The 19,878-nt window shown below is 36.0% G+C and overlaps 1 protein-coding gene across 3 annotated transcripts in view; it reads right to left on the bottom strand.

The window, feature by feature from the left end:
• The window catches only part of YIPF7 (Yip1 domain family member 7), a 55,052-nt gene that overhangs the window by 13,765 nt on the left and 21,409 nt on the right, over window positions 1-19,878 (bottom strand). The window contains exons 1-2 of one of the 3 annotated variants that reach the window (XM_050791626.1): window positions 15,136-15,349; window positions 13,601-13,717 (exon numbers count right to left, since the gene is read on the bottom strand). In XM_050791626.1, the coding sequence (XP_050647583.1) occupies window positions 13,601-13,716 (116 nt within the window). In that variant the 5' untranslated portion in view covers window position 13,717; window positions 15,136-15,349. Of the gene's footprint in view, window positions 1-13,600; window positions 13,718-15,076; window positions 15,350-19,878 lie in introns of those variants that run through there. The other 2 variants (XM_050791625.1, XM_050791627.1) reach the window with 2 other exon arrangements.

Below are 19,878 nucleotides of genomic sequence, written 5' to 3'. Positions count from 1 at the left end.
CTTTCTGAACAGTGATCTGCTCATCACACACTGCTGCTTTTTTACTTATCTTCAGGGACAGTCTCCAGCAACGAAGCCCCTCCAAATATGTGGAAGCAGCAAGGAAAAATGATAATTTTAATAGTATAGTCAACTGATAGGAAAAATAAATACATATACTAATCACTGTGAATAAGGAAATATACTTCAGTTCTGGCCAGTTCTGTTGGTAATGACAGTCATTATCAACAGAATTGCCTCTGAGTTCCTAGCTAAATGTATTATCTAGTTGGCTTTAGTGTCTCTTTATTTGTACAAATTTATGGGGTACATATAAAGTTTTGTTACATGCATAGATTGTGTAGTGGTCAAGTTAGAGCTTTTAGGATATCCATAACCCAAATAACATTCATTATATGCATTAACTAATTTCCCATCACTCCTTTCCTACTCTCTCACCCTTCCAAGTATCAACTGCCAATGATTCTACTCTCTACCTCCATGTGTACGTATTTTTAGCACCTTTATGAGTAAGAACATGTGATATTTGATTTTCTGTGCCTGGCTTGTTTCACTTAAGATAGTGACTTCCATTTCCATGTATATTGTTGTAAATGACATGATTTTATTCTTTTCATGGCTGAATGGTATTTCATTGTATATATACCACATTTTCTTTATTAATTCATCCACTGGTGGATACTAGGTTAATTTCATGTCTTTGCTATTGTGAATAGTGCTTCAATAAACATATGAGTGCAGGTACCTTTTTGATATATTGACTTCTTTTCCTTTGGATATATACCCAGTGGTGGGATTGTTTGATAAAATAGTCATTCTATTTTTAGTTCTTTGAGATATCTTCATACTGTTTTCCATAGAGGCTAATAATTTACATTCCCATCAACAGTGTATAAGAGTTCCCTTTTCTCTACATCCCCATCAACATCTGTTACTTTTTGTCACTTTAATAAGAGCCATTCTGACTGGGGGAAGATGATATCTCACTGTTGTTTTAATTTTCATTTCACTGATGATTAGTGATGTTGAACATTGTTTCATATAATTGTTGGCCATTTGTATGTCTTCCTTTGAAAAATGTCTATTCTATATTCTTGCCCACTTTTTTCTTTTTTTAAAATTTTGTATTTCCATAGATTTTGGGGAAACAGGTGGTATTTGGTTACATGAATAAGTTCTTTAATGGTGATCTGTGAAATTTTGGTGCACCCATCACCTAAGCAGTATAAATTAAACCCAACTTGTAGTCTTTTATTCCTCACACCCCTCCCACCCTTTCCCTTGAGTCCCCAAAGCCCCCTGTATTATTCTTATGTCTTTGCATTCTCATAGCTTAGCTCTTACTTATAGAGAGAACATACAATGTTTGGTTTTCCATTCCTGAGTTACTTCACTTAGAATAATACTCTCCACTTCCATATAGGTTGCTGCAAATGCCATTAATTCATTCCTTTTTATGGCTGAATAGTATTCCAAAGTGACTAATATACAGAATCTACAAGGAACTCAAACAAATTAGCAAGAAAAAAAACAAACAAACTATCCCATCAAAAAGTAGGCTAAGGACATAAACAGACAATTCTCAAAAGAAGATATATAAATGACCAACAAACGTATGAAAAAATACTCAATGTCACTAATAATCAGGGTAATGCAAATCAAAACCATGATGAGATACCACCTTACTCCTTGCCCACTTTTTAATGGGATTGTGTCAGGGTTTTTTGGCTGTTGAGTTTCAGGGTTTTTTTTTTTTTTTTGCCATTTGTTGGCTATTTTTATTGCTGATTCAATCTTGCCACTCATTATTGGCTGGGGACCAAAGCTAGATGGAGCTGGACTAGGCAAGCTTGCACTCAGGCCCACTAGTCATGAGTGCATGCACCAGCCATGACAGGTGAGGGCAAAACAGTCCATCAAAAAGTGGGCTAAGGACATAAACACAATTCTCAAAAGAAGATATACAAATGACCAACAAACAGGAAAAAATGCTCAACATCACTAATAATCAGGGAAATGCAAATCAGAACCACGATGCAATACCACCTTACTCCTTGCCCACTTTTTAATGGGATTGTTTCAGGGTTTTTGGCTGTTGAGTTCAGTTCCTTGTATGTCTGGTTTTTAGTCCCCTGTCAAATGAATATTTTCCAAGTATTTTCTCCCATTCTACTGGCTGTCTGTTCACTCTGTTGATTATTTCCTTTGCTGTGCAGAAATTTTTAATTTAATCCCATTTGTCTATTTTTGTTTTTGTTTCCTACGCTTTTGAGGTCTTAGTCATAAATTCTTTGCCTAGACTAATGTCCAAAAGTTTTCCGTATGTTTTATTCAAGCATTTTTATAGTTTTAGGTTTTATGTTTAAGTCTTTAATCCATCTTGAGTTTATTTTTGTATATGGTGGGAGATAGAGGTCCAGTTTAATTCTTCTGCAAATGGCAATCCAATTGTCCCAGCACCATTTATTGAAAAGCGTGTCCTTTTTCCAACTTATGTTGTTGTCAGCATTGTCAACGATTAGTTAGCTGTAAATATGTGACCTTATTTATGTGTTTTCTATTATTTTTCATTGATGTATCTGTCTATTTTTATAGCAGTATACCATGGTGTTCTGGTTACTATAGCCTTGTAATATAATTTCAAGTCAGGTAATGAGATGCCTGTAGGTTTGTTCATTTTTCTCAGAATTGCTTTGGCTATTTGGGCTTTCTTTCTCGTTCTGTATGAATTTTAGGATAGTTTTTTTCTAATTCTGTTAAAAAACAATGCTGGTATTTTGATAGTGATTGCATTGAATCTATAGATTGCTTTGGGCAGTATGGTCATTTAAACAATATTAATTCTTTCAATCCATGAGCATGAGATGTTTTTCCATTTGTTTGTGTCATGCACAATAATTTTTCATCAGTGTTTTGTCATTTTCCTTGTAGATATCTTTCACCTCCTTGGCTAATAAATGTACTACTAAATTTTGTTTGTAATTATTGTAAACGAAATTGCCTTCTTGATTTCTTTTTCAGGTAGACAGTTATTGCTGTATAGAAATGCTACTGATTTTGTATGTTGATTTTATACCCTACAGCTTTACTGAATTCATTTATTAACTCTAAAAGGATTTGGTGAATTCTTTAGGTTTTTCTAGAAATAAGATCATATCATCCAATTTCCAATTTGGATGGCTTTTTTCTCTCTTGCCTGATTTCTCTAGATAGGATTTCCACTACTATGTTGAACAGGAATGGTGAGAGTGAGCATTTTGTCTTGTTTCAGTTCTTAGAGAAAATGCTTTCAACTTTTCACATTCAGTATGATGTTATCTGTGGGTGTGTCCTAAATAGAGTTTATTATTTTGCGGTACATTCCTTATATTCCTAGTTTGTTGGGGGATTTTATTATGAAAGGATGCTGAATTTTCCATTGAAACAATCATATGGTTTTTGTCCTGGGCTCTGTTTATGTGATTTATCACATTTATTGCTTTACATGTATTAAATCATCCATTCATCCCTTGTATCAAACCTACTAAATCATGACATATTATTTTTTGATGTGCTGTTGCATTTGATTTGCTAGTATTTTGTTGAGGATATTTGCATCTATGTCCATCAGAACTATTGGTCAAGTTTTTGTTGTTGTTGTGTCCTTGTCTGGTTTTGGTATCAGGTGTTACTGGCCTTGTAGAATGACTTAGAGAAAATTCCCTCCACCTGAATTTTTGGGAACAGTTTCAGGAGGATTAGTATTAGTTCTTTTTTTGTACATTTGGTAGAATTCAGCTGTAAATTCATCTGGTCCAGGCCTTTTCTTTGTTTAGAGACTTTTTATGGCCGATTCAATTTTGTCACTTATTATTGGTTGAGGGCCAAAGCCAGATGGAGCTAGACTGGGCAAGCTTACACTCAGGCTCCCCAGTCATGAGTGCATGCACCAGCCATGACAGGTGGGGGAGAAACAGTCCTCAGGCCTCTGGTAGAATTCTTGGGTAAACTGTAGTCACCACTGCACTGAGGTCCTGCGACGAGAAGGGTGGGACCAGTCCCAGTGGCCATAGCCTTGGTCAGTGAGTAAGAGACTTGCTTCCTTCTTACAGCCCCCAGTCTGGACAGGGTTCTCTCCCCTGTCTCAGGTGTCATAGCCATCCCAACTGTTCGGTTAGACCCCATGCCCCTCAGTTCATGCTCATGGCCCATAGGAGTCCCCACTTAGCTCAACACTAAGGCTTCATGGCAACTCTCATCCTGCTTAAGTAGGAGCAGTACCTGCTTCCCGCACTGGTGGCTGCAGCCCATGCCACACTAGCTTCTTAGTCTTGGTTGTTAGGGCCAGCCCCTAGTTCACACCCCAGTTCTGCAAACAGCAGCCCAAGTTTCCCTAATGCCTAGGACTGAATTCTCAGGACTTCACACAGTCTGTTAAGGGCTAAGATCTAGAATGGTGTCTTGCTATAGCTGCCTGGGTTTCAGAAACAGCATGGAATACAAGGCATGCTCCCTCTCTAAAGCAGTTCCTTCTCACAGTTTCCTGGTTGCTTTCTAAGTTAGACTTAGGGCTTGAGAGGGTCAAGGTGCTCTCCCATATCCTGGATTGTGCAATTCCCCAGCAGAAGAGTGGACCGCGTAAAGACTCTCACTCACCCTCTCCTGTACTGGGGAGTCATTCCTGGTTCATGGCTGGTCTTGGCCATGTATGCTGCCTATTTTCCTTCCCCTTCCTAGCTTTTGGTGTTTTCCGTCACTTTCCTGTTGAATTCCAGTGTTCTGCCTTGGATAATATATTAGAAGTGTGATTGTCCACACACCGTTTTGCTTCTTCTAAGTGGATAAAGCATGCTTGAAATGCTCCAAGCCAGCCATCTTGAACAAAAAAAAGAGTCCCTCTCTTAAAATGGGTGATTTAATTTTGCCAAACCAAAATACCTCTTTGACATGTTTTTGCTGTTTATTTTTATTCATTTTAAATTGTTTTTACCTTAAAGAATGGAAAGAAACATAGAGCTGTCCAGTAACATGTTTTAAATTTCTTTCACAAAAGCCCTTGGGGTAAACTAAATATACAGTCCAAGGTTCTGAACTTGGTAACTCCCTGTGATTCTTTATGATAAAATATTTACAAAATGGCCTTTAGTACTTTCCTTTGAATATTAATCTTAATATGAAATCTAAGAATAACATATTTGACCTCCTTTATGTGAGTTAGCCTGACCAAGAGAATAACTTATTTAGGAAAAGAAAGCCACATATATAGAGGGGGGACATACACACTTAATCATTTACTAATTCAAATGTATGCTCATTAAGAGCAAGAGCCTGGTGTAATACTATTTGAACCTGCCAGAATGTATGGTGATTACCTGCTATTATTTTTCACTTAGCCATGTGTAATATTCCTAATGTATTTTCCAGTAAAATAGGCACACCATCAAAAATACTGGTAGAAACAAATTAGAATAGGAATATGAATGGCTTTTTTCTTGATAAAAATCCCCCAATACCTATTTCTTTAATGTAAGCCTCTCCAGAAAAATGAAAGGGACACATAAAGATGACTAAATGGACCAATGTCTAAGTAAAACTATGTCATTGCCGTACTTGTCTGGCCTCTCCATAACTTATATCAGGTGCTACTAATCAGGTTTGAGTAAACATAACTTTCACAGTTATTAGCTGCAAAGCAACCTTTGTGAACGGGTGGACTATTTCAGGTAGTAACTTTGACTTATCCTCTTCAAAGAGAAACAAAATTTTACAGAAAAAGGTTCTCAGGAGCTTAGCTTCTATTGTCCTTATTGTAATGGGGGTATAATATTAAAATTCCTCTACCACTTATTTAAGAAAGTAAAAATTTAAAATTTGTTGCATAAAGGAAAATACAAAATTTATAAAATTACCATGCTCACCTTTGATAACTATCTAAATTTAAATTGTTTTTCTTTATCTTATATCTTTGTATAGCATCACTGTAATATTAAACGTTGCATCTCAATAAAAATAGCACAACCAATACCAAAAGAATCACATTATTAGTCCAAAGTATGACCCAAAAATCTGTAAATGATATGGTTTGGATCTGTGTCCCCACCCAAACCTCATGTAATCCCCAATGCTGGAGGTGGGGCCTAGTGGGAGGTGATTGAATTATGAGGGCAATTTCTCATGAATGGTTTATCACCATCCCCCTAGGGCTGTTCTTGTGATAGAGTTCTCATGAATCTGATTTGTTAAAAGTGAGTAGCACTTTCCACTTCTCTCTCTTGATCCTGCTCCTGCCATGTGAGATACCCACTTCTTTGCCTTCCACCATGAGTAAAAGCTCCCTGTGGTCTCCCCAGGAGCAGCTATTGCCATGCTTCCTGTTCAGCTTGTGGAATCATGAGTCAATTAAACCTCTTTTCTTTATAAATTATCCAGTCTCAGGTATTCCTTTATAGTAGTGCAAGAATGGCCTAATACAAGAAACTGGTGCTGAGGAGTGGGGGCTTTGCTTTAAAGATACCTGAAAATATGGAAGTGGCCTTGGAACTGGGTAACAGGTAGATGTCGGAAGACTGTGCAGGGCTCAGAAGAAGACAGGAGGATGAGGAAAAATTTGGAACTTCCTAAAGATTCGTCAAATTGTTATGACCAAAATGCTGACGGTGATATGGACAACAAAGTCTAGACTGAGATCTCAGAGGGAGATGAGAAACTTAGTGGGAACTGGAGTAAAAGTCACTTTTGCTATAGTTCAGCAAAGAGCCTGGGTGCATTGTGCCCCTTCTCTAGGGATGTGTGAAACTTTAAACCTGAGAATGATGGTTTAGGGCATCTAGTGGAAGAAATTTCTAAGCAGTAAAGCATTCAAGATGTGAGCTGGCTGCTTCTAACAACCTATGTTTATATGTATGAGCAAAGAAATGATCTGAAACTTGAAATTATATTTAAAAAGGAAGCAGAGTGTAAAAGTTAGGAAGATTTGCAGAATGGCCAAATGGTAGAAAACAAAAGCATATTTTCAAGGGAGGAATTCGAGCAGTCTGCAAAAAAATTGCATAAGTGAAAAAAAGGAGCCATGTGCTATTAGCCAAGAAAACAGGAAAAGGACTCAAAGGCCTTTAAGTGACCTTTGTGTCAGTCCCTCCCATCACAGGCTCAGAGGCCTAGGAGGGAAGAATGGTTTTGTAGGCCAGGCCCAGGACCCCACTTCCCTTCATAGCCTCAGGACATTGCTCCCTGCATTCTGGCCACTCCAGCTCCAGTCTTGGGGCAAAATGAGCCCAGTTACAGTTCACTGCTTCAGAGGATTCAAGCCCTAAGTCTTGGTGGCTTCCACATAGTGTAAAGCCTGCAGGTGCACAGAGTGCAAGAGTTGAGGCTTGGAAGCCTCCACCTAGATTCCAGAGGATTTATGGAAAAGCCCGGATGTCCAGGAAGAAGCCTGCTGCAGAAGTGGAGCCCTCATGGAACACCTCTACTAGGGAAGTGTGGAATGAAAAGGAGGGGTTGAAACCCCCACACAGAGTCTCCACACAGAGTCCCTCACAGTGCAGCTGTGAGAAGACGGCCATCATTATCCAGACCCCAGAATGGCAGATCCCCCAGAAGCTTGCAACCTGCATCTAGAAAAGTCTCAGGCATTCATCACCAGTACTTGAGAGCAGCCACAGGGGCTGCACCCTGCAAAGCCACAGGGTTGGAGCTGCTGAAGACCTTGGGAGCCCACCTCTTGCATCATTGTTACCCGGATGTGGGACATGAAGTCAAACGAAATTATTTTGAAGCTTTAAGACAGGGGTGTCCAATCTTTTGGCTTCTCTGGGCCACACTGGAAAAAGAAGAATTGTGTTGGGCCACACATAAAATATACTAACACTAATGATAGCAGATGAGCTAAAAAAAAAAAAAAAAAAAAAAAAAAAAAAAAAAAAAATCTGCAAAAGTATCTCATAACGTTTTAAGAAAGTTTATGAATTTGTGTTGGGCCACATTAAAGCCACCATGGGCTGCACACAGCCTGTGGGCTGTGGGTTGGACAAATTTGCTTTAAGATTAATGACTGCACTGCTAGGTTTTAAACTTGCATGGGGTATTCCCTTTTTTTCTGGCCAATTTATCCCTTTTAGAATGCCTACACCAATGCCTACACCTCCATTATATCTTGGCAGTTACTAATTTGTTTTTGATTTTATAGGATCATAGGCAGAAGGGACTAGTCTTCAGGTGAGACTTTGGACTTGGACTTTTGAGTTAATGCTGGAGTGAGTTAAGACTTTGGGGAACTGTTGGGAAGGGTTAATTTGAACTTTGACATGTAGGACATGAGATTTGGGAGGGTCCAGTGGTAGAAGGATATGGTCTGGATCTGTGTCCCACCCAAATCTCATGTTGAAATGAAATTCCCAGCTGGAGGTGGGGCCTAGTGGGAGGTGATTGGATCATGGAGGTGGTTTCTCATAGATGGTTTAGCACCATCTCCCAGTGCTGCTCTGGTGATAAAGTTATCATATCTGGCTGTTTAAAGATGTGCAGCACCTCCTCGCTCTCTCGGTCCTGCTTCTGCCATGTGAGACTGCTGCTCCTGCTTTGTCCTCCGCCATGAGTAAAAGCTCCCTGAGGCTTCCCCAGAAGCAGCTGCGACCATGCTTCCTCTACAGCCTGTGGGACTATGAGCCAATTAAACTTCTTTGCTTTAACCCAGTCTCAAGAATTTCTTTATAGCAGTGTGGCAATGGCCTGATATAGTAAATAACCCAATTCTTATGTTTTAGGTTTTTTTTTTTTTTTTTTTTTTTTGCTAAAAATTTCTATTAACAACCTTAATTTTAAGCACATGTTATGAATTTACATTTAGTCCCCTATGTCTTCTGGTATTCTCCTTTTTTTTTACTAAGTGGCACTAACTCTGAATGGCTACACCAATGAGTTTTCATATATTCTTAGAGACATCTTTCAAACCTACAATATCCTTTCATGAAAAAAGTCTCTGAGATAATGGATCTAGACACTTCACTATTTGCTCCATTAAGCTTATAGTCCTTGATGATTAACCTATTAGAGGTAACGTAATGAGTCAGATTAATATGCTCAATATTTAAGACGTTAAAGTTATATATTTGTACCTCACAATAAGTCTTTTGCAGAATATGCCAAGAAAATGTAACTCTTCTCCTGTATTACACCATTAGTTCTATTGAAAGATAAATACTGAAATTGTGATAATTTCAAATTCAGCACATTATTACAGATAAAATAAATGTTAACTGAATTAGATCAAAAGAAACACTGAACTCTGGCTTGTTGAATTTAAACTTTAGCTTTGTTAGTAAACACTTCTTCTTCCTTTAAAAATCACTTCAAACTACAGAGAAGTGACTGTGGGGCTCCTTTAGAACAATCAGCAAATTTCATGTATAAGTACTCATAAATACATATACATTCATTGAAAAATAGTATTTTATTTTTAAATATATATATATAAAATATACATATTCATAGGAAAATAGAATAAAGGTAGCAAGGAAGTACACCAAATTGTTAATAATAGTCATTTCTTGGAGACAAGATTTGAAGTGATTTTAATATTTTATTCATATGTTTCTATATTTTCCAAATTCTATACTGGATACAATTAGATATCAGATAGTTTTCTAAAAGCAGAGATGTTGGTGGAGTCAGGGAAAATGTTTAACAAGAACAGTTCACAACTTTTTGGTGTTTATTAATTCCAGAGGTAACACTGAATTAAGTAGTTAAACATAGCTGATTCAAAACCATATTTGTGTAACTTATCTATGTGAATTTCCAATTAAGCCTGTAAACTTAGGCAATTTAAGTGCCCTTGGTAAGACCTTATCAAATAGGATAAATTTGGTGGTAGCATGAGTCAGGGAGTGGTAGCTGGGAGAGTTGGCTTCCTCAACATTCCTAGACTCTGGTTGGTCCAGCTGGGTACACAGTGATGCCTTAACCGTGTTTGAAATACTAGAAGATCAGGTCTGAGGATTCAGAAAAGATGATGATTCAGTATTTATCTGTTAAAGTCCTACCAAACCACTCAAAGGGATTTTTCCAGTTGTTTACACCCTTCTGCAACAGTATCTATTTCTTTTTTCCAAATAATATGAATAGATTTCACATTTCAAAAGGTGGAAAAATATAGCCTCAGTAGCTAGTTATAGATGGTTGGAAATTATCCCTATCTGAATGATGGAATAATTATGTTTTTTAAAAGATAACGATCCTACTGTTCATTCTAAAATAAGAAAACTTGTTTTTAAACATAAATATCTTCACTGTCTTAGTGAGCACAGTCACCCAGCTTTCAGATCAGTACACTATTGAGCCAAACAGGCTTTTAAAACAAGCTCTCATATACTGTGAGCAGGGTAAGTAAGAGAAGAGAGTGAAAGAGACAGGCAAAGACAGAGACAGAGAAACAGAAGCTGAATGACTGATTATAGCTGTTCTCTAGGTTGCTACATCTTTTGCCAGAATAATCATTATCTTGTTCTGATTTGGGGTATATTTTAATTGAACTATTCATAGTATCCATAAAAGATCAAATCTCTGGATTTCCTTTGATGTACATAGTAAATCACTGACCTGATTCCATGTTTTATGTACCTCATAAAACTACCACAGCTACTATGCCCTTTCCTAATTCCTGAGATGTACAGTGTGAATCAGAATTTAAATGTTGCCGCATCCAAATCAGGACTCGGATTTAAATGCTAAGCATCTGAAGCAGGGTAGGCCATCAACCCGGTACTGTAAAATTATGAGCTTTCCTCGTCTGGCTACATTAATTTCCATCTCTTTGTCATTTTGATTTCTAGGAGATGTTTAGTCAAATGGAAAAAGAAAATTAGAGTGTGTGGGGTGGGTGGATAAAGCTGTGGTCCATGAGTCCTAGCTTAGGGAGAAAGTTTTTTCTCTCTCATTGTACATTTTAGTTCAATTTAATCTGAAAATATCAATGCTACCCAAATGCTAATCTTATCTGGAAAAGAGAGTAGAGAAAAGAAACAGAAGGTTTAGGGCAACTAGTTCCTTTCTACGAAACAGAACAGAGCTTAAAAAGCCTAGTAGATAGCTTTCATTTCGGATTGCAAATTTAGAGTGACCACCTTTGTGTACCTTAGTGCTCAAACTACTCCCTGTGCCTCAAACATTTCCCTTTTTTTTTTTTTTTTCACCTTCCAAAGTGTAAACCATAAAAGGCAGCCTGACTAGTGCTACACAGGAGATAGCATAGGAGTGTGAATTAGATACAATTCCAGATATTCAACTTTTCCAGCCTAAAAAAATTATATCTCAATACCTTTCCCTATCTTGAAAGCAGCATCTATTTGCTTATACCTGTAGGAGTGATCAGTAAAAAGAGAGTCAATTTTTTTCTGGGCAGAGTGGGAACAGAAGACTCCCCACTGTCCGTTATATGTATTCTGTCTTTTCATCTTTCTATCTGGAGCTTTTAAGGTGTGTGTGTGTGTGTGTGTGTGTGTGTGTGTGTGTGTATAATAAAGCTTCAAAAATTAATACATTTGAAATATACCACACATCCTAATTTATGGCACAGTTTATTCCTATTATCCCAACATTATTATAATAGCACTAATTTTACACTTTAAAAAGTCTTTATTTTATAATAAGTCATATGCTCACACTAGTTACAGCCCTAATCAAACAACCTTGAGCTAAAATCCTAATCCCATTTCTTACTAGGTGTGTAACCTTGAGGAAGTCTCTTAATTTCTCTGTATGTCTGTCTTCTCGTGCAAAATGGGGGTGATAGCGCAAGTTGAGTATCCTTTATCTGAAATCCTTGGGACCAGACTGCTTTAGATTTTAGATTTTTATGGATTTTTGAATATTTACAGAATACATACTGGTTGAGAATCCTTAATCTGAAAATTAAAAATCTGAAATGCTCCACTGAGCATTTCCTTTGAGTACATATCAGTGTTCAAAAAGTTTTGGATTTGGGGACATTTCAGGTTTTTGATTTTGGATTTGGGATGTTCAACCTGTACGGCCTAACTCATATGGTGCTCCAATGAGTTACTGTATATAATTGAGGATCCAATGAGTTAATTTATATAATTTCAGAACTGTTCCTAACATATAATAAAAACTCAATATATTGTGGTTATTATGAAAGTTGAACAGTCTGACTCTTCTTGCCCTCTAACCTAGACCCACAAAATTTCCAAGAAATCAATTATTTAACAAAATACAGTATACTTAAGTGACTTTAGGTAACAAAGTGTCAATTGCTTTTGTAAGTCATATTTATATGAATAAATAATATTTATATAGTGGTTTTACTTTAATACACACTTTCCTACACATTATCACAATTTTTAATAACAATTCCATTAAGCAGGTATTATTAATATCCTTATTTTTCAGATTAAGACAGTCAGAGAAGTTAAGTCATCCCAATATCACAGACAGAAAATGCCAAAGCCAGAATTTGAACCAAATTCTTCTTACTCTAAAAGCCATATTTTGCCACTATCAAATTCTTAATCATTTTGTTTCATTTTCAACTCAAGTTGAATTTTTACCTCAAATAGCTATCATATTTTGACATGTTTACCTTGATTCCATCATGGTATTTTTCATACTTTAATTGCATATTTAATCACTCAATTCTTCAACATAAAAATATTAAATTGCACAAGAGAAAAAACTACGAATTTCATCATTATATTTGGATGTGCAGTGCCTTTCTTAATTTCTGAAACACAAGCAGAATTTCAATAAATGCTTATTAAATTAAATGAAATCAGTTTCACAAGAAATGTCCTGGAAAATATTAGGCAAAAGGAAAATGCTTTCTGTTTGCCCAGTGCCTATATCCCAGCTCCCTGCTAAGTGATAGTTTGAAAAGAGGAGACAAGCCATTCACTTGGCTTAGGCTGAGGTGATAAAGGGGATTCATGGAGAACTTGATTAATTTCTCTGTCCTTTCCTGACATTTCTTCTTGGGCAATTTACTGAGATATGTTGAGGCAAACGCTGGTTTTTCCCAAGGAAATCTCCCTCTCTAGAAATCCCAGTCATAATATTAAGACTTCTTAAAATAAGAACAATACAGCCTAGTACGGTGGCTCACACCTATAATCCAAGCACTTTGGGAGGACCAGGGGGTCGGATCACTTGAGCTCATGAGCTCGAGGCCAGCCTGGGCGACATGGCCAAACCTTGTCTCTACTAAAAAAAAAAAAAAGCCAGGCATGGTGGCACACACCTATAATCCTAGCTACATGGGAGGCTGAGGCACAAGAATCACTTGAACCCAGGAGGCAGAGACGGCAATGAGCCAAGATTGCACCACTGACTCCAGACTTACAAAAGCAATTGATACTTTGTTACCTAAAGTCACTTAAGTATAATGTAGATATTTTGTTTATTAGTTGCTTTCCTGGATATTTTTTTGTGGGTCTAGGTTAGAGGGCAAGAAGGGTCAGACTCTTCAAATTTCATAATAACTACAATATATTGAGTTTTTACTATATGTTAGGAACTGTTCTGAAATTATATAAATTAATTCATTGGGTGACAGAGTGAGACTGTCAAAAAAAAAAAAAAAAAAAAAAGAACAATATTAAGTACTTACTTTCTAGATCCATAAAGATTTCCATAGGCATTAGAGTCATCACCACTGTGCTCCTGGTTATCAATAGTAAAATTAGATTGGTAAAAATCAGAGTCAAATTGTGCCAAGTTTGACATCCTGAAAAATAAGAGTATGTTTTTAATAAGTTCATGAGTCAATAAAACTTAGTTTGAGATATTTACAAAGCTCAACTGACAATGTGGTTATGGCTGGATTCCTATCAGAAAACAAGATGTCCTTTGAATGGGGTCAATAAGGTATTGGGGGAAGGGTATAGAAATATATGCTAGAAAGTTATTTACAAAATGTGTTATCTTCAACTACTTTGTCTGAAGTTTTCACACCCTGGACTGTGGCTTTTAATATGTTGACTTTAATTGATCTGAAAGAACTAATTTTCTCCAAATATCTTATTCTTAGCAATTTAAGAGAAAAAGCTTAAAACTCAGGACACATCTAGAAGGATTTCCCTAAAATGATGTGTTTTTCACTTTAAGCGTGCGCGCGCGCACACACACACGTAGAAAAGATTATTATCTGCAAATGGCTGATAATAATAATACTCCTTCCCAAAGCAAAACCAAAACCCTACAAACCTATTTCCTTGTTCTACTTGGCAATTCTTAAAAAGTGTTTGGATTATTTTCCTTTTTCTTTTGCTCTGGACACTGCACCTGGGCTTCTGGCTGAGTCAGAAAGAAAAAGATTCAATCCTGCTAAGGAAAGTCTTTTCTATACACTCTCTCTATAGTTTCCACTCACTTCTGGGAGTAAAGAGGAGTGATTGTTTTTGAATTTAGACCTAATGGCCAGGAATACAAGAGGGAAAAATAAAGAACTGAGAGAAGGAAGAGGTATAGGAGAAGAGGACCTAAGAGAGGTAATAGTGGCTCTTTGGATAAAAAGTAGAGAATAGAGAAGAGACTCTTTTCAACTGGACAAATGTGGTTATTCAACTCAACATTTAATTCTTTATTTTTCTTTGAAAATCTTCTTATTTTAAAAGAGTGGATTTAAAAATCACCAGGAGTAATCCATATACTTATAATAATATGTGGAATACTACTTATAAGAAATCTCAAATGAAATCGCATAAACAGCCTCAACTCTAAGGGTATCATTAATCAGAAATATTCAAGTAACAATTGTTAAATATATTAAATTTGTTCAGTTCAATAAAAACACAAAAAGCTTCTCTAGAATTAGATGCAGCGATTCATACATCTGATGCAATAAATCAAGGTTTTACATTAGTAATGTGTATAAAAGTAGCTATGAATTATTTAAACTAAAATCAGGACTTAGTGATAAATCTTTTAACAACTTATAAGTTAAAGAACTTAAAATGTAATAGCATAACTTTCTCAACACATGAAAATACGTTATTATAAAGCAAAGAGAGTAATTGAGAATACACTAAATTTTCATAACATGCAAAGCTTTATGTAATATGACTATTGGTACTACAGTACTTACTTAACTGAGCTTTGTATTTTGTTGAAATGCCAAGTCTTTTAGAAGGATCAGTCACATACCTCTTATTTATTTTTTATGGAAAGATCCTCCAGTAAAAGTAGCTTTGCGTGAGAAATTTAAAGCAAATCCTTTGGTGAAAAGATGACATGCTGGCTATATATACACCTTTCTAAATTTGTACTCTGACATCCTGAGCAGATGCTATAGCCAAAAATAAAAAAGCCTGCCAAAAGCCAAATACAGTATCTTATAACACTTATTGTGGTTTACAAACACAGTGAACAGTGTACAGACATATAATTTGATAATATGGAAACTGTGGAATGATAGATACAGTTTCCTTGTGTACATGTCTATTAAACTCTGAGGTAAGATCATTTATTTGAGGCAAGCCGTTAAAAAGAGGCCTCAATGTCCCTTCCGTTTCATGGATTTCCTAATAATATGCAGTAAAAATCAAAATATGGCACATGATCTTATCGTGAAGATCTCAGCACCAAAATGAAAATGAGTTGTGGTCAATTTTATCTAAATCAGAGCTGTTCTGTTTATATGCGCAATATTTATGAAAACTAATTATGGTCTACCTCTGACTTTTTTCCTGCTTCCTACTTTTCCAGCAGAGGCCAAGATGGATATGCTAATGGTATCTAATGCTTCTTACTTGACGGACAGGTTCTGTACATTTTTGAGCCAATTCTAACCACTGGAAGGTGTTAGGCCCATCCCCACCCCAGGAAGCTCCCTGAGTTGGCCCTTTTCTGTATCACTGGGTCAGTGCTGGGAGCCTACTCTCTGGTTCTGACCCAGTTAACCTGGCTAATACTATCAATTCTATCTAGATCTGGTGTTCTCATCCCTAATATTAATCACATGGTTGGAAGTCAAGTTCCCCTGTGGTTTGCTTCATGCTGATTCTCTTTTTTAGGACTTAAAACTTCCCATGCATCCAAGTCTCAGTAACTGAAATTTTATGTCCAAAGGCAGATAATTTGGCACTTAGGAATCTTCAACTGGAGCCAATGGCAGAAAGCTGAAGTAATTTCTTTCCACATTGTTTAAAAGCATTTGGAATTTGAATGTCTGTAATCACAGCTGCCCTTCCTACATTACTAGTCAGGCAACAATTGTTCACACATTTATCAAGGGAGTACTGTTGAGTTCCAGACTCTGTTCTAGATACCAGGTTTCAGAAACAGGCAAACTAAGTTACATCTTAGTACTGATTTTGCTACACCTACACCTAATAATAATGATTAACTGGGCATTGTTCTACAGACTTTAAGTCATTTAATTTTTGTAACAACCTGATAAGGTATTATTATCCCATTTTACAGAAAAAGAAATGGAGATTGAATAATTTTCCCAAGGCCATTAGCTAGTAGCTGAAAAAGTCAATGTTTGAAACCTAACTGAGTTCAGAACTCACATTATCCAAGATAATTTCAGGAATTAAACAATAGAATATGCTATTAAGATGGAGCGTGCAAAGGGCAGAGGATTTGAATACTCAGGGAAGGCTTCTTAAGAGGGTCATTCGGATAGAGATCTGACGGATGATAATGAAGAAGTCACTTTAAAGACTACATGAAGAACATTTCAGGCAAAGACTTTCAGCTGGCAAGGAGTTTTGTGGTTTCTGGTTTAGAAAAAAGAAAGCCGGTATTTCTAGGGATTTTTGAATTAGAGAAAAGTTGAAGGAGATGAGGTCAGAGGTATGAACAGAGGCCAGATCAAAAAGGAGCCTGTAGGCCATGGTAAAGAACCTAAAGGTTACTATAATTGAAATGAAATGTCATTCTAGGGTTGTATAAAATGTGATGATATCCTTATTACTCACAAGTGGAAGAGGGAGACTGGTTAGGAAGAGAATGTTACAATAACACAGGCATGAGATGTGAGTGGCCTGAACTAGGGTTGCAGTGGAAGGAGAACTGGTACAAAAGTCATGGCAACTGAGGAAAAGATGAACTACAGGGGTCAATACTGAAGCAGTAATATCAGTAAAAAGAAAATTCAGTGCAGGAAAATGATGATGAGTTATATAAACTGAGGAAGGTCCAATGTATAGGTAGAGTACAGAACAAATACAGAAGATATTTGGAAAGACTTAATAGGATTCAACTTCTATTGAAAGGAGGAAGAAAGAAAAAGCAATTATTGAGGATGATTTCTAGAATTCTGTCAATTTTTCCATTCTAATGCATAATGCCATAGGAAAAGGCTACATTGTTATATAGTGGCCAAATTTTGATTATCATCTTTTCTATTCCTTCTTTCAAAGTTCTTTACCTGAGAACATAGGTCCCTTACGAAAACAGCAGAGATTTACGGTACATTCTTTTTTTTTTTTTTTTTTTTTTTTTGACATGTAAATTCCATGAAAAGCCTACCAAAGGTAATATTTTTTATCTTAGTCCATTTAGATACATTTTAAACTTATTTCGTGATGTTGTACTTTTCAACAGTTTCCTTCATAAAAACCTGGCTCGATTAAATGAATTGTAGAAATATATGGACTGAAAATGGCATATAAAAAAATTAATCTCAGCCTCAAGTGAATTATAAAACATGAAACATTGAAGACAAAATGACTTCAGTCTCTTTAGAAGTACATTAATGGACCATTAATGCATATACAAGAATATTTTAAAGCTATTCTTATAGATATAACACTGAGTATCTATAAAATACACATTTAAGTGAGTTTTTTCCATTAATGAATTATCTGATTGCTGTAGCACATGTTGAAGAACAGAGTGTAGATTGATATTACATATAGTCACAGTGTCATCAATTATTTTAACTCATCTGTTTCAGTAATTGTTTCTGTGTCCTGCATGACCAAAAAGATTGTATTATGTGAATAAAGTTTCTCACCTGATGTAAAAAAAGCCCCATGTTCTACTCATAACCACTTTCTTTTCCTTCCTTCTCATTTTCTTTTCTTTCCCTGCTCTCTCCTTACCTCCATCCTTTCCTTCCCTCCCTCAGTTCTCTCTCAGAACTCTCTCCTAAGCTGATGCTATCTATTCCCAGGGCTTTATATATTAGCTGTATATAGACAGTTCCCAAAGTTACATATGCATCCTTGACCTTTCTTCTCAGCATCAGACTACTTGATAGACATTTCAAACTTAACATAATCCAAACTGGATTCTTAAAGTCTCTACCCTTCCCAATCCAACACTGTCTTCTCTATTTCAAGAAATGACATCACAAAGCACCCACTCAAATCAGAAATCATCTAACTTCTGATGAATCATCTAATTTTCAACAAATTATATTGATTCTGTCTCTTAAATATATTTCTCACTAACTAATTTCCTCCATCTCCTTTGCTACCAGCCTGGTTGAAGTCACCATTTTCTCCCACTTACAATTCTCTTTGTAATTATTTAAAAAGTGAAATATCACTTTTATAGTAGCAAATTGGTAGGAGACAACAAAGTTCACTTAAAAAGACTGTAAAAATACACCTTTAACGACTTGCCAAAATCAGGAAAGATTCTTCTATGGTTGCTAACTGCAATTAGCAGTAGGAATCAATAAGAATTTCCATCCATAGTTTCTCAGCCTCTTTCTGGTGATCTGTCACGTGTTGCAGAGGCTGTGAGTTGCTCAACAGATATACCGACAACAATTTGCCATATACCTGACAGTTATGCATGCATATCTGTGTTAAGTTAAATAATGAATGATTTGATGTATGGATGAATGATCAGTATTATTAATACTGCATACTCAGAATCCCATATTTTAGTTGATGTCTATCAATCTAAGTATAATGCAAAATTGCGACATTCATCACTGCAGTACTCTGATATAAAAATGGAGGCTCAGAGAAGCAAAGTGATTTGTGCGAAGTCACACACCTAGGATGTGAAAGAACCTACTCTGAAGCATCAGTTCTCTCACTCGCCCAGTTTTCTTTGATTACTCTGTTTCTCCAAAAATATTATGTATGGCTGCCCAGAACTCTCATGTTATGAATGTACCTATTTAGGAACACTAAATGATGTTTATTTATATCCTTCTACCCCAAATATTTTCAGCTGAATAGAGCTGCCAATAAACCAAAAGAAAAATATGTCATCATTTTCTATCTCTGCTGACAGAGAAACAGGTTGTTAGTTACCAGTGTTTATCATATAATTACTTTATTCTGGCAATCTGTATTGCAATTTAATGCACATCTGCATTAATTCAGAGAAGAATACAATGCATTCTATTTTCCATTATTTATTTTTAATGCATTTTTATCAGTGTTCTCTAAATGCTCTTTTTGTTAGTACCACGTAAGATTTGTTCCTGATCATCTGCCTTTTAAAGACCGTGCTGCTTCTATTTTATAAGCCTGAAACTACAGCCCTGAATATTACAGAAACACATGAAAATAGGCATAAAATTCTGTTGCACTGCATGAATTTTAAAGAGCTCAATATGTTCTATAGCAAGCAAAGAAGAGAAAATTAAAGGATTTTGCTTCATTAATACTATCATAATTATCTTTGACTTTCAATTTGGTTATTTCTTCTTAATTTCCACTTTTTTCCCCTAAAGACTTTGTCTTTATGGAAAACACTGCATTCTAGCAGACTTATTGCTGAACTCTTATTAAGTTTTTAGTTTGGCAATATGTTTTGTTAGCAAAAATATAATTTACACCTGAGATTATGAAAGTTGATATGAGCAGAAGTTGAGTTGTACATTCTTAGTAACCATATTATAATAATAGTCATTTAAATACATAATAAGAAGTCAAATTTACATCCATTTAGCAAATTTATGTAATTAATTTT

Source organism: Macaca thibetana, chromosome 5 (assembly GCF_024542745.1).
Source record: "Macaca thibetana thibetana isolate TM-01 chromosome 5, ASM2454274v1, whole genome shotgun sequence".
Taxonomy (NCBI): Eukaryota; Metazoa; Chordata; class Mammalia; order Primates; family Cercopithecidae; genus Macaca; species Macaca thibetana.
Note: the sequence above shows the minus strand (reverse complement) of the source record. Positions and strands in the feature narration are given on the sequence as shown.